General features: G+C 33.1%; 2 protein-coding genes across 2 annotated transcripts; one reads left to right on the forward strand and one right to left on the reverse strand.

The window, feature by feature from the left end:
* The first annotated feature begins 4,285 nt into the window (after positions 1–4,285).
* Positions 4,286–7,420, forward strand: LOC125219326 (BEL1-like homeodomain protein 1). The gene is made up of 5 exons (XM_048121275.1): positions 4,286–4,444; positions 4,667–5,177; positions 5,836–6,161; positions 6,249–6,309; positions 6,997–7,420. The coding sequence occupies exons 2-5, from the start codon at positions 4,740–4,742 to the stop codon at positions 7,318–7,320; spliced, it is 1,149 nt and encodes a 382-aa protein (XP_047977232.1). The 5' UTR covers positions 4,286–4,444; positions 4,667–4,739; the 3' UTR covers positions 7,321–7,420.
* A 994-nt stretch (positions 7,421–8,414) lies between these two features.
* LOC125219325 (dnaJ protein homolog) lies at positions 8,415–11,828 on the reverse strand. The gene is made up of 6 exons (XM_048121274.1): positions 11,587–11,828; positions 9,999–10,164; positions 9,731–9,872; positions 9,351–9,627; positions 9,055–9,253; positions 8,415–8,945 (listed from the first exon to the last, which is right to left on the reverse strand). The coding sequence occupies exons 1-6, from the start codon at positions 11,734–11,736 to the stop codon at positions 8,620–8,622; spliced, it is 1,260 nt and encodes a 419-aa protein (XP_047977231.1). The 5' UTR covers positions 11,737–11,828; the 3' UTR covers positions 8,415–8,619.
* Positions 11,829–15,441: the final 3,613 nt, after the last annotated feature.

The following is a 15,441-nucleotide window of genomic DNA, read 5'->3' on the forward strand; positions in this document are numbered from 1 at the left end:
CTTGATCCAACGGTTCGCCGATATGCGGAGGGAAACATCACATACGACACCGCATGCTGATATGGTCGAAGAGGTTTGGAATCATAGGGGAGGAGGGCGTAGAGCGTGATATGCGTTGGGAATGTAGTTTATGAGAAGTCAAAAATTTTCGTTGTATAATTTTACCCCTTTGTATAATACAACGAAGATTTTGTTTTAATTTTAGTTCTTATGCATTTTTTCAATTATTATAGTCCAATAACTTTTATTGTAGTAGAATTAAAATATAAACAAAATGAAAAAAATTAAACTTTTTGGTGGCTTGGTCATGTCCACTATAGTGTGAAACATGGGCATTGGTGGCCTGGCCACACTTTGTGGCTTGACCCGGCCAACTATAGTGGACACTCTTACATCTTTAATTGCTGAGCTTAATGTGACAGGTGTAAATAATGTGTTGGAGTTTTTCAAAATTAATTGTAAACGGAGACTAGCATTAATATGGGAAACCGAAAAATTAGATCAGCAATTAATTGTTTGGCCTTTTAAGCACATGTGGTCAATACGTATTAACCTTATTTATCTGAAATATTACCATGACCTAACAAAAGTGGCAGCTAGCTTTGAATCAGGTAGTAACTTTGACCAAAATAGTGCCGTCATACTAGTATTTGAATTGGACCCCCTTCTTATATGAATTTTTTCGATTTATTTGCTATAATGCGACTATCTTATTTTTTTAGTTCCTATCAATTAAGGTATTTGTGAGAAAAAACTAATCCATCTAGCCAAGTTACATTCAAGCTAGTATAATCTCACTCCGATCAATAAAGGATGGAGTAACGTAACACTTATGGACCAACAAGAAGGAGGGGCGAGATTCAAGACATGTGTACATACAAGTCTTCATCTTAAAAAAAACAAAAGTAATCGTCTTTAAAATGAAGTAATTCTTTTCATATTACTCCATATTGTTGCAGTTTATTTGTATAGAAAATAATCTTTAGCAGTAATAGTATTATTGTACCGTCAACCTAATATTTTATACTAACAAAAATTAATTAATATATGAAATGTTATAAATCGAAATGTGAAAAAGTTTGCTTAGAGTCGATTAAGCTAGCTCGTGAGCCTTGAATATTAAATAGCATAATTAAGTTTAAGCTCAAGTACTTTTTGACAAGGGACCCAACTAAAAGTTGAAACAGTATAAGTAGTATTTTATTCGGAGCTATACTAAGGTCTAAGATATTTTTTGTGGAAATGCCTTCATTGGCTATTTAAAAGGATATGTTGAAAATAAGAGGCCAAACTTTAACAAAGTAAAGATTGAAAAAAAAAAGTGTTCATATTATATTTAACGTAGTAGCACAACTTAATTAGCATATGTAACCCCAACAAATTAAATAAATACTTAAAATCAATGCAACAGAAATAGAATAATAGAAACCAATCAAACACAATAATGTATTGCTAGATTAGAAAATGAAATCAGAATTGATTATATATTCCTAATAACGTTGGTTTGGGGAGTGGGGCCCTGGAGCTAGAGACTACGAGACAAGAATGATGATGGATGAATTAGAAACGTAGTTAGTGGACCCAAACACGACTTTATCAAAACCACTTTTTGCGGAATGCCACTTATTATATGAACCCTACCTGCAACGCCTTTATATATGGACACGTGTTGTAGTGCCACTTGAAGAAACCCTTGCGCGAAATTCAAACTTTTATTTCTCAAACACTAATTATCCATTTTAACATAACCTTTCACCATGTTTGTAGGATTTTACCAAAACAGCTAAACATAATCTGATTATTAATTTTCAAATTCTAATATTTATCCAATTCGTAACATAACAAAAACTCTTCAAACAAATAAATTATCCTAGAATATTTATGCTTGTAGATAAATTCTTAAACTTTTGTTAAATTTTGGTTTTTCATAATACTTCTACAATCCGTATGTAAACTACTAAACTATTACGGAGTATTATTATAAATCATATTATAAATTTTAGAATTATATATCATATTTTATGGTGTATATTAATTTTTTTTTTTTTGTTATTATTACTTCAATCAAAAGTTTAAATTAATTTATTGATTTAATCGTAATTATTACGTTTATCAATCAATTGAATTTAGTTACTTGATATAAGTTCAAAACCTAACATTTTATTAGTATATTTTTAAATATATAATAAATCATTTATTAAAAACTACATTCCTAATATCATATTATCAGGAATAATATCTTCTAATAACATTACTTTCATGAAAAAAAAGCCCTAACTATTTTCAACGAGTATATAGGTAAAATATTTAAACTTTTAAACAACGTAATTACAGTTGAAATCTTTGTATTCGACAAAAATATTGAATATGATTGTCATTGCAAAATAGTAAGATTAGGTTTCAAAATTTGAAAGGTTGTATGTAATTGCAAAATTCAATAAAAGATTGGTTTAAAACTAAAAATACTACTAGTAATAGTTTCGAAATATCATTTTTTTATTCTTATGTATACTCCATATGGTTTGCATTAAAATGATAACACCATTTAAGATGACATTGTACCACTAGGGACATCTGTTACTCCTTTAGATTTAGGAGCAAATTCAACCTTAGCTTGCCACGTGGCAGACTTAATTGCCTATGTATCGTAGATTGCTTGATTATCTTTGATTTCGTATCGCAAATTGCTTGAAACCGTATGCCGAGTTGCTTGCCTAGTATCGCAGAATGCTTGCCTATGTATCGTAGATTGTTTGGCCAGATTGTCATTTTTACTATGGTGTCACCATAGTGTTTTGATTTCATATCCCATGTTGGCTTGGAATCATGTACCGAATTGATTGCCTATGTATCACATATTCCTTGCATATGTATTGCAGATTGCTTGTTACTTGTTGTCACGTTGTCACTTTAAGAGTGGTGCCACCCTAACGCACCCATATTCCATATAGTAAGAATTAACCCATTTTCCAAGCTAAAGCGTATATATTTAATTATGCTTATCTCCATTTTGTACATTATTACATGTAAAAATATTAAATCTTAAGCACTTAACAGCATTTATAGTTTAGTACTTATTTATTATTTATATTATGATTAAATATAGTACTTACTACAAAAATATGAAATATCGACATAGCACTCAGAAATTCTTTTAGTATTCTATGTTGATATGATCTGCATGCTCAGTTTTGGGAGCCCCCGCTCCATGTGACGATGAAACAATTCCTAGAGAGCAGCTGTATCAGACTGAGAATTACTCCCTTGTCTTCCAAAGCTTATCTCATTTTACCATTTTCGTCTGTCCCACAAAGTTTGTCTCTCTATTGGAATCTTACTAAAAATAGACATTAAATACACCTTCAATCTCATCAATGTGGGACTCTTATTCCACTATATACTTTCATTTAATACAAAGTCAAACAATTATTTAAGACCCACGACGGATCAAATTGGGACAAACTTTGGGGGAATAATTGAGTGGAAAGATAGACTAAATGGTGGTTGATTAGATTGAAGCTGAGCTTCTGTAAGTTGACTCCAAGACTTCAATGACAAGCTTCAAGTTGGTTTTTATATTTGCCGAAATCCATCGATAGAGGAAATTTGAAGGAAAAATGGAGGAAGAAAGAAAGAATGGAGTTTGAATGAATGTGTTGAGTGAGTATATTTACAAATAAAAAATAGGATTAATTTTTTAAACAAGTCATTTTTGTATCTATTTTCATATTTTATTTTTAATATATAAATATAAAATTGATAATTAAAAAAATTTGAATGAGTTACGTGGCAACGTCCATGATTGGCTCACCCTTCCGTGTGTTTTTGCACGCATTCTCAGGGAGTCCACGTATACATTCGTGCTTAGTAGCTAAACACAAGATGACACTTAGAAAGAATAAGTATGGAGTAATTATATAGCTTTCATATTTATGGAATTAATCCATTTACTTAGATCCCAAATTGGTTTAAAATGTAACTCATGGATTTTAAGTATTTATTTTTATACTTACAAAAGGAAGGAATATCAATAAGTTCCCTTATTAAAATATGTGTGTTTTGTTTGGGTTGTTTATAATTATAACCCAATGTATTCAGAAGTAATAAGGCCAAAACAACAGAAAAGAAATGAAAACTGTTTTTTTTTTTTTTTATAAATGAAACAGTGTCATGTTAATTTGTATGGGAGAATATAAATTTTGATTTATTTTTGGAGATGGAGATGAGGGTCTCAATTATTGACATGTAGAATGAAAGGGAAGAAAATATCCAAAACCATCTCACTATCTGGTAGTGTACTGTAACTATATTTATGTAATTACACCCCACCTGATCTCTTCCAGTTTTCATCAATCAGTTTCTTCCTCCTTCTAAGTTAGAGAGAGAAAGTGCAGGTAGCCCAAGTTGAGACTGACAACAGAGCCTCAATCCTTTTCTTTCCACTGTGAGTAATTCCTCTTTCAACACATCCATTCTTGGATCCTACACCACCTATTTTCTTACTACTGCATCTTTCTGCTCCCCTTTATTCTTTATTTCGCTATTCAATATATATTTCTCTCTTTTTTTTGGTATGCAGTCAGAATTCTTGTACAAAATTCACTACCTTAATTAACTAGCTTTGATATATATTGAATTAATTTAAGTGCATGGATTATTTCCTCAGGTCTCAGCTGGATTTCTAAACCTATCAAAAAACTAATAATCATAAAAAAATTAAAACAAGAAGAGATTATATTATGTACTACCAAGGAATTGAAGGTGAGACACTTTATCTAATGAACCCTAATTACATAGACTCCCAACCCCAATCCAACATGCTCTTCTCCAATCCCCACCAAGAGATCTCCTCCCACCTCTACAGCATATTGGGCGGTGGGAACAATAATATTAATCCTCGAGGCCTCTCCCTCAGCGATCATGATTTTCCGGCGGCTGTGAATGATTCTTCCGACACTATTATGATCACGGGCTCCAAATACCTAATGGCCGCTCAGGAGCTTCTAGATGAAGTGGTCAGCGTCTGCGAAAACAATAAGGCCAAAACAATAAAAGAACCGGCCACCGTCACAAATAAGGAAGCTACGTCTGCTAACAAAGGCGGTGCCGATCTCACTACAGCTCAGAGACAGGAGATTCAGATGAAGAAAGCTAAACTACATAACATGTTGGATGAGGTATGTGTTTTTAATTTATTCCATCAAACAATTATTGATTTATATCTATATCAATCAAGTGAGATTCTTGAAATATGATGAAGAACAATTCAGCTTCAACATTTTCTGCAAAATCCTAATAAATGTCATCTTTTTCTATGTGTGTGGTTCACATTTATGCATAGCGGGGCCATCACTTCATTTTTATTATAAAATAATCTGTAAAAATAAGAAAATATGGGGAGTCAATAATTTTGAGCTTGAAGAACAAGGTTAAATATTCACTCAGCAATTAGCATTGAAAAAATCGCTTATACTATGCGGATTTTGGGGTTTATGACTTGACGCACATGTCAACTTTTAAGTGTCCAAAAATATTGACTTGAGCCATTTTCATTACTCCGTTATTGAAAAACGTTAAGATTCAAAAATAGTGACATTAATTTTGGAAAAATGTAAACACGTAGGGATCATTTTCCCCAGATTAACCAAACTTGTACGCCTCAATTGATGATGAATAGGTCCAATTCTAATTAAAGGCATTGGTGGGATCATGGTCCCCTAATAAGAATTTATTGCCTTGTCTCCCTCCCTAAACACATTGAGGGGCCATCCATGTAGTACTATTTTTTTGTTAATAGAAAATCAAATATACTCAAATCTCTAATTCAAATATTAGGTGGAGCAAAGGTGCAGACAGTATCACCAGCAAATGCAGATGATAGTAGATGCATTCGAGCAGGCCGCGGGGATGGGATCAGCGCGTTCCTACACGCAGGTGGCCATGAACACAATCTTGAAGCAATTCCGGTGCCTCAAATCCACGATTTCTTCACAGATGAAGGCTTTGAATAAGAGCTTGGGCGAGGTCCAAGGTTCGGAGGTGTCGAGGCTGAGGTTTGTGGCGGGGATGGGGCGGAACAATGCGTGGAGACAGCAAAGAGGACTGCCTGAGAAAGCTGTCTCGGTGCTTCGTGCTTGGCTCTTTCAACACTTTCTTCATCCGTAATTATTTTTTTAAATTTTATTATTGTTAGTTAATAATATTATTGAAGATTGATGTATAATTAATTTTATTGTGTTGGAATGCAGGTATCCTAAGGACTCGGATAAGCAAATGCTTGCTAAGCAAACAGGGCTTACCAGGAGTCAGGTATCAATTAATACTCCACTTGTATATGTGCATGCATATATAATTTAAACAGTTTTTCTAATTAAGAAATTAGTGATTAATTTGTGTAAGATAATAGATTAATTAGGAATATCATACGTATGTTGTCGAGCTATATGTTTTATAACAAAATAATTGCATGCATATATATACATGTGGGGTAGGTAAATATATAGAGACAAATTGTACTTCTGGTCCAATGTAATTACCCATTCTGCATGGCAGTGTCATAATTCTGAAATTTGTCCGGCAAATGTTTTTCATTAACTGGTTAAAAAAGTAGTACTACACTTACTAAATCTTGGGAAAATATCATTTAATAATTAAACTGCTAAGCGTACCTAAGAATAATAGTATTGACTTATTTATAATTTCCCATGGATTGGTGTACAAATGATATTCTCCCAAAGCTCAAACAAACATAAGGAGTATTAAAAACAATGTTATAGTTTATAAAATAGTTTTGAGCAAAGTTTGAGAGTTCATTACTAGATCCTGTATTGTCCAATAATTGTACATATAGGCAAAATCAATAATCAAACACATGCCGAAAATCATTCAATCACTTGAGCTTAGACGGAGGGAGTATATTTATTTATGAAAACAATGTTGATTAGTTATATATATACTCCGGGCATTAATGAGTATGAGTTTGATGAAATGATGCAGGTGTCAAATTGGTTCATAAACGCTCGAGTTCGACTATGGAAGCCCATGGTTGAGGAGATGTACCTCCAAGAAACCAACAACCAATCCTCCTCCACCATTGCCGCCACGCCCAAGATCATATCACCACCCTCGCCCCACGAGAAACTGCCAAACAGTCTCTCTACTGCTGCTGAAAACATCAACGCGCTGTTCGAACAGGGGAGCAGTTTCTCTCTCTCTCTAGGGCTCCTGCCCTCTCAACGGAGCTCCCATTTTGGGACAGAGATGATGGATTGGAAGCCGTTTCCGCTGTCGGATTTCGTCACCTCAACACCTCTCGATTAACTAGTTATACACTCCATATAAATCTTTAATTAATTGTGCAACATTAATGTACATATGTATAAATTAAAAGAGTTGTTTGTTGAGTTATTTACAAAGATGATATATTTGGTAGGGATTTTTCAAAAATAAAAAATTATAGTACTCCTTATGATGGAAGCCGTTACAGCCTATATATCGAGGAGCTGCCATAAATGTAAAACTGCAAATTATATAGGAAAGACTGAAAGAGAAAGGCACCAACAAAATTAAATGGATCAAAAATTAGGATGCAGATGCATGATCAATACACTAATCATACACGTATACCGAAGATGCTTGCTATTGCTATATGCTTACACAAAATGATTTTCTCTAGATAATAAATTTCATGCGGTGTACCTATATAGATTAGTTAAATAATTTTTCAGTTGATCTCACTGCTACAATTTTACTCCCTCTGCCCTTGATTATTTTAAGTTGTTCCTTTTTTTTCATTTCGATTCGTCCACAGACCACATATAGGTGTTCCTGTGTATTTTTACTCTAAGTGATAATAGATCCTACATTCCACAATTTATAATAATACAATTGTAATTCATATTCCGCTAATTTATTTCACTAATTTTTTTTAACACTTCTTAATAGTAATTTATTTCACTAATTTTTTTTTACATTTCTTAATACTTGTGACAGAAAGAGACGAGACTCTAGTACTGGACAGGGGGAAGTAGCATTTTACCTAGCATGATCTGAGGCAGCGAAAAGCAAGCGAAGGAAAGTAAATCGCGGAGGACTATATCACTTTGGGGGAAGAGAATTTTATTTTTTTCTAAGAATTGATATTTTGCTGAACCCACAATTTATTGAACGTTTTCCAGAATAACAAGTTTGTATTGCAATAGACCTCAATATATATGTTTATATTTAAAAGAGTTAGGGGGATGTAAATAATGGCCATGGACCTAATTTGATGAGTGGATTGAGATTAGTTTCGATTTGAATACTGTACATTTCAAACGTATAGAGCCGGTGAGAATATGAATCATTGGACAGTGCGAAACATATTTTACAAAAAAAATTATCCTGAATAACATATTGCACACAAACAAACAATATTAGCAATAACTTATGAAAAATATATATATCCATGTTGATTGTCCATAACAAAACTCTTAATCCTTAACTATCTACCAAGTAGTAGTAGATTATTTCCATAGGTATAATCCCTCAAAAGACGAAACAACGACTTACCCGTCAGCCTTCCGAGGATATTATATTGCTTCACACAACTAAGGCTAAGCACTCAAGGCCTTAAGTCCATCACTGTTGAGCACATTGCACCCTCTGGGCTCCGCCACCATACATATCCTCATCCTCATCATATGCTTCTGCCTGACGCTGAGCCTGCTTCCTTCTCATTTCATCCTCAATGTTCACATCATGCAGAGTCGTCTCCTCGCACTCATCCAGCTCCATGTCGGTAAGCTGTGACTGAGGCTTTGGTGGGAGTACTTTCGCCAGGCACTCGACTTGATCGGGACTTAACGAATCTGGAAACTCAACATTGAAATGAATATATAGTTTGCCCTTCATGAATGATCTCCTATATATAGGCATCCCTTCATCATTGATTGCCTTGTAAGAATCTGCACAATTAGAACATACAAAGATGAGAACAATAACTAGACTGCCTACAATACAATCACGACCTTTGACTAATGTCAAGATAATAAAAAACAGAAAGATAAAACTGACCAGGCTTCAAAACTTCTCCAGGGTGTGACTTGATAAGAAGCTGCCTGCCGTCCAAATGCGTCAGTATATACTGGAAGCCACACAGTGCCTCGGTGAGTGACAATGTGCGCTCAACAAATAGATCATCACCCTTCCTCTGAAATTTAGGATGTTCCTTCTGTTGAAGCACAAAAACTATGTCTCCAGTGACCATATCAGGCTGCAAAGAGAGGACAAGTGAATTAACAAGTTAACATTAGTACTCCAATGCACTGCAAAACTATGTAAAAGAAAGGTTGATATGAGGCTCATCATACCGCCTCATCAGCCTCCCCGGGGAATGTGACTTTTTGGCCGTTCTGCATGCCCTTCTCAACATGAACTTCCAAGACTTTCTTTTCCTGAACAACCTTCTCACCTTTGCATTGAGGGCACCGATCTCTATCACTTATCGTCTCCCCAGTACCTTTGCATTGATTGCAAGGATGCTGCATTTGCTGAATCATGCCTGGGCCAAGCTGCCTAATCGTTACCTTCATACCATTACCTTGACATCCTGAGCATGTCGTTGATGCTCCAGATTTTGAACCCTTCCTGTAGAGAAGAAATAAGCAAATTATGAGTGTCAAACAAAGGAGATAGAATGTTTACACAGAGAAATTAAGATAGGCGCAAACAATCTAAGGTGATAACCCACCCTTTACACTTTGAGCATAGAACATTGCGTGATAGAGAAAGCTTCTTGCTGGTCCCTAGATACAAATCCTCAAGAGAAACCTTCAGTGGATGTACTACATCCTCTCCCCTTCTTTGCCGCCGGCCCCTGCTACTACCACCACCTGCAGCAAACAGATTTATGAGTTCCATTGTAATAGAGAAAAAGTATCACAGTAACATATGAACATATTCAGAATATAAGATGTGAATTCAAATGCATAAAAGGATAACAACTTTGAATGCCTAACCTCCGAATGAGCTACCACCAAAGAAGGATGAGAAGATGTCAAATGGGTCGTGCATGTCACCACCCCCACCCATGCCTTCCTTCAGTGCATCTTCACCATATTGGTCATAGATTTCACGTTTCTCAGGGTCACTTAGGACCTCATAAGCATGAGCAAGCTCCTTGAACTGCAAATGGAACAATATTAGTAGGGATCAGTTTAACAATAAAGACATGTTTAAGATCAAACCACAAAATGAAGGAAGCATGATTAGATAGCACTGCCGTACATCAAGTGTTCATATTGAACTCTCATGATCATTAAATCAAGAAATAAGAGCGTCAGGTCTGAATGACCATAAACTGAAGCAACAGGTAACAACAGCAAAAATTTAACAATATCCTACCAAAAGATTGCTAAGATATACGTACACATAATGCCAAACCATTATGAAATGCAACCATGTTATTGTTACAGCACTCAGTTGGCCAAAACCCACTGATTAATTTAACATGCAAAAGATTTGTTTATAATTCACATTGCATAAGAGACTGAATCAGTCTGATAAACTTGAAATCAGAAAATCTTACAGCAACTGATCTGAAAAATAGAATTATGTTATTAGAAAAAAGCTGAGCAGAACTATCATAAGAAGCTCAGCGGCTAAACTCAACTCTTAAGAGCTTGAACAAAAGGCCCAACTTCTGTCCCGTTTTCATGGAATTTTGATACTAGTGTCATATACAATGAGAACGAGAAAAAGGCAAAAACTTGATATGAAATGTGTTCTATTTTAATGAGTGACCTATTAAAATGGGATGTCCAGATAAAGTAAGATAGCCTATTGAAATTGGATGGATGAAGTATGCTTTTTGCCCAAATTATCTAAAATATTGTATACATTCTTGCACATTGAGCATATATTTTATGAACTAGATAATTTCCTCTAGGTACCATGTTGGCTTTCTCACTCTTATTGTTGTATTGAGCAGTGGCTATCTTGTGAGAGTGAGAAAAATGTTTTCCCACTCTTATTGAGGTACTGGGTGGGTGGCTATCTTGTGAGAGCTAGAGGGTACTTAATTTTCAAAAGGGTACTTCTTTATGCTGCAGTCAGATACTTGGTTGGATGGAGATTTAAAGTTCAACCACAAATATACCTTTTTAAATTCAATTAATGCATTTATTTAGAAAATTCACAAATATAAACCTACATATATATGTCTCTATTATGATTATTATTATTATTATTACTGCGTGTATTTCCTACACAAGAACAAATGTATAAGACACGTTTAAGAATATACAAAAAATTCGAATCCAGCTTTCCCTATAGATCAACAGAGCTCATTCCATTATTCTATGTTTCAATTAGTACATGGCATTTAATTGAAGGATAAATCTCAGTCGATCACAATTCAAAGGTGATCAAACCTAAATCCAACTTATAGCGTCTTCGATTACTGAAAATTTTACAAATCAAGCAGATAGGGCATTTACCCCCAAATCAGAACACCAAATTAAGCATCAGTACTAATCCGATCATAATACAGAAACACAAGCCGGAATACAAAATCAGCCAAAAAAATTATTGAAAAGGGATGAATACCTTCTCAGGATCTCCACCTTTGTCGGGATGGTTCTTGATGGCTGCTTTCTTGTAGGCCTTCTTGAGATCATCGGGCGAAGCCGTCTTGGGGACCCCTAGAACCTCATAGTACTTTGAGTTGTCGCTTTTCTTGGGCGCTCTCCCGAACATCTTTCCGATCAAATTCGCGCAGATCGACGACTATACGTATTGGCTGTACGTATAGAAGCGAATGCGAGTGAGAGCAAAAGAGGAGACTTTGAATGGGTTTCTTTGAATATATATACAGGACTTGTTTGGCGGTCGCCCTTTACTCTCAACCTCTCTTGGCCGTTCGATTTCATCTCATCGTTTCCCAAAACCCAAACCAATTATAGTTTGTGCTTAATGCTTATGGAAATTTTCTCTTTTTAAATTTCATGCCATGTCAATAATCATTTATTTATTCTATTAAGTTTATTTTAAAATTATTTCAAGATGAAGTCTCGCAAACTATTATTTTAAAAATAACGTGTACTATATAATAAGAGTGCTGCCTATTTTTTTAAATTTATTTTTTCCATAAATGTATAAAAACTAATTTTATAGCCAAAATTATGTGAATAATTCATTTAGTGTTTTAATTTGATACTAATAGTATCATTTTGATATATAGTATAATATTTTGCAAATATCTTTAAGATATGTACAAATATATGTGATTGTGTAGAATACTAGATGTATATACACTGAGGGTCATAGCACCTTAATCCAAAATCAAGACTAAATCTTCATCCTTAGATTTTAAAATGAGTGGATGAGATTAAATCTTACGAATCTCAATAAATAGTAGACAAAATATCAACAAAATGATAATATCTATCATATGATAATTTTCGTGAATGTTTTTTTATATCAATATAGTGTATTACAAATATCAACACTAGTACAAGAAAATATCAACACATATTTATTGAGATTTTTACATGGTTTTATTGAGATTTTTGTATGTATTTGTTGATAAAAATCTGGTTATCAACATTTACTTAAATCTAAAATAAAAAATATCAAATTTCATCATCCGAACGTCGTCGGAACATATGCAATTGAGATCTCGTTTGAATCCTTATAAAATTATCTTTAATTTGATATATTTTTTGCGAAAAAATAATTTAAATCGAGAAGAGTTACGTAAATTTAAAGTTTTAAGATGATTTTAATGAGAGAGAATTGACATTAATACCCTCTAATTTTATTTATTAATTTTCTTAATTAAAAGTATAATTTATGTGACATTACTTCAACCACTAGATCTTCTAATCTAATAGCTAAGATTTAATTTTAGTTTGAAATTGCTAATTAGTCATTGATCAATTCCCTATACTAATGTACTGATATATATAACGAAACATGATTATCTCTAAAAAAGTTAAAATTTTATAATAATAAACATAATCTTTATCAATATCTCTAACAAACTAATGAATAAAACAAATAAAAACCCTAATATTTGACCAACACAACTAACGTAAATTATTCAGAAGCGGCGCTTCTTGTAATTGAATTAAACTTTTTTGAAGGTAGTTCACACTCTTCGTTTCAATTCTATTTTTAATTTATCTCTGATTTTCAAATCATACAAATATGGTGAACAATTATGTCGATTTTTCGGATTGAACTGAAGAGTATTCACATTACCGTTTGAGCAGCAAGTTCGAATTTGGACTCCAAAATTTCACAGCATTGGATTGAATTGAAGAGCATTCACACCACTATTTGAGCAACAAGTTTGAATTCGAACTCCCAAATTTCACAGGGTATGATAATTATGAACTCTAACTTTTATTTATTTGATTTTCTAATTTGCATTGCTAATACTGAAAATCATGCTGAAAATAGTTTCAAGAATTGAATAATTCATTATATGAACAATAAAGTTGAGTAATCTTAAAGGTTTTGTTTGCTCAAAAGTATCATGGCGTTTATTCAGTATGTTTGTGCTTGGTGTTGTTCCCAGTTTGTAACATCTAAGTTTTATTGTTGAATCTAAGTTTTATTGTTGAATTAGTGAAAAATGCTCTGTTATGCAGCATGGACTTGTGGTTGTTCTCATGATATAGGGATTTCTATTTTATGTAGATCTAGATGTTGGATGACATACCCAATTTAAGCCAGTAGTTAAGTAAACCCTTAAAAGAAATGACAAAATTTAGTTATTCATCTCAAAAATTAGTCAATGATCATATATATATTAGACTGACAAATACTCTATCAGTCCCTTAAATTTTGTTACATTTTTCCATTTTCGTTTGTCTACAAAACTTTTCACATTTCACTTTTTATTAGTATTTTTTTTATAGTGAACCTCGTATTTTACTGACTCATTCCAAACTCGCATTTTATTATAAAATTTATATATAAAAGTAAGACCTATTATCCGCTAACTTTTTTAACTATTTTTTGTTAAATTTCTTAAAATTTGAATCCGGTCAAAATATGACAAAATTTAAGAAACGGATGGAATACTAAGTTTTAGGCTGAAATGATTCTTTGTACCTACTTTTGCTTGTTCTTTCACAAGCAGTAGTGGGTTCGAATTATTTAAAACTATAGGCATTCTTATTTATAGCTATTTTATTGTTTGGTCATTGCTTAAATTAAATTCGTAATTATTAAGCTACAAACTTATTAATTCTCGTAGAGAGAACTACTACTTCTCAACATTTATTTTTCTTTTTCTATAGCATATGAACACCTGTATGTTCAAAAATGAAACTAAGAACACATGTATGTTAAAAATCGATGTGTAATTTTTGTTACTTCATTCCTCCGACAAAAAATGTCACGCTTAACTTTCCTTTGTAGTTTATCGCACTAAAGATTGTCACATTTCTATTTTTAGAAAAAGTTTTCTCTAATATCAGTATAAAAATTATATTTTCTCTCTCAACTTAACACACAAAATAAAATCTCCAAAAATCCCGTACCATGTAATATCTTTTGTGAAACAGAAGAAGTACGATTTTGTCCAATAATTAAGAAATATGAGCACAAAACTTAATGGAACTAAAATTATTTACAAAACAAATATGTTTGTATATGGTGTCTTTTACTAAGTCTAAGTTGTCTACATTAATTTATGTTCTATATAGGTTTAGTAGAAATTAATATGGTTAAAAGTTGGATGATAAGGTAGAGTACCAAAATGGACTTCAAGTCCTCTTTAAATTATTCTTTTCGCAATGTAAGCATAAATGATACTCCTACTTTCTTCGTCTTGAAAAAATAGACAAACTTGTAAATGACACGGGTTTTAATGTGCGATTGGTAAAGTAAGACATATTAGAAAAGTATGAGAGAGATGTAAAATGTAATGGAAGGAGTGTTACTAGATTGTGGGGCCAAGACTTGGTTTAATTTTAGGGGCAACCAAAAATGGTAAAAATGTAGTATTTTTTTTAGGACCGAGGGAGTAAGATATTATGTCCATGTAAACGTTGCCAAATAGAAATATTTGCGAGTAGAGACTAGGTGTATGAACATTTGACAATTGATAGATTTATTCTTGTATACAGATATTTTCGATAGTTCATGGAGAACTTCCTAGTATTCTTTTTTTTTTTTTCTAGGCGTGAAAATCAACATAATAGTTTATAGACTCTAGGCAATGATGATTATGCATGCTTTAGTTCATGACACATTTGGAATTCCAAATGAATACAAATATATAGACTACTGAATCTTGGATGGATTCAGAAATAGCTTATGGGCAAAGCAAGAGATTTTTATAGATTAGTTGATGGTTCACAACAACCATTACATGAAGGATGAGCCAAATTGTCAAAACTATCATCTATAATCCATTTGTTACACTTAAAGTGTATTGGAAGATTGAAT

Source organism: Salvia hispanica, chromosome 4, assembly GCF_023119035.1.
Source record: "Salvia hispanica cultivar TCC Black 2014 chromosome 4, UniMelb_Shisp_WGS_1.0, whole genome shotgun sequence".
Lineage (NCBI taxonomy): Eukaryota > Viridiplantae > Streptophyta > Magnoliopsida > Lamiales > Lamiaceae > Salvia > Salvia hispanica.

Excerpts from the sequence above, each read along its gene's own strand:
- LOC125219325 (XM_048121274.1), bottom strand. The coding sequence starts at position 11,736 with ATGTTCGGGAGAGCGCCCAAGAAAAGCGACAACTCAAAGTACTATGAG. Across the intron at positions 10,165-11,586 it reads AAGGTGGAGATCCTGAGAAG|TTCAAGGAGCTTGCTCATGC; the intron begins GTATTCATCCCT and ends TTCCATTTGCAG. Across the intron at positions 9,873-9,998 it reads TGGTGGTAGCTCATTCGGAG|GTGGTGGTAGTAGCAGGGGC; the intron begins GTTAGGCATTCA and ends TGTTTGCTGCAG.
- LOC125219326 (XM_048121275.1), top strand. The coding sequence starts at position 4,740 with ATGTACTACCAAGGAATTGAAGGTGAGACACTTTATCTAATGAACCCT. Across the intron at positions 5,178-5,835 it reads TACATAACATGTTGGATGAG|GTGGAGCAAAGGTGCAGACA; the intron begins GTATGTGTTTTT and ends TTCAAATATTAG. Across the intron at positions 6,310-6,996 it reads CAGGGCTTACCAGGAGTCAG|GTGTCAAATTGGTTCATAAA; the intron begins GTATCAATTAAT and ends GAAATGATGCAG.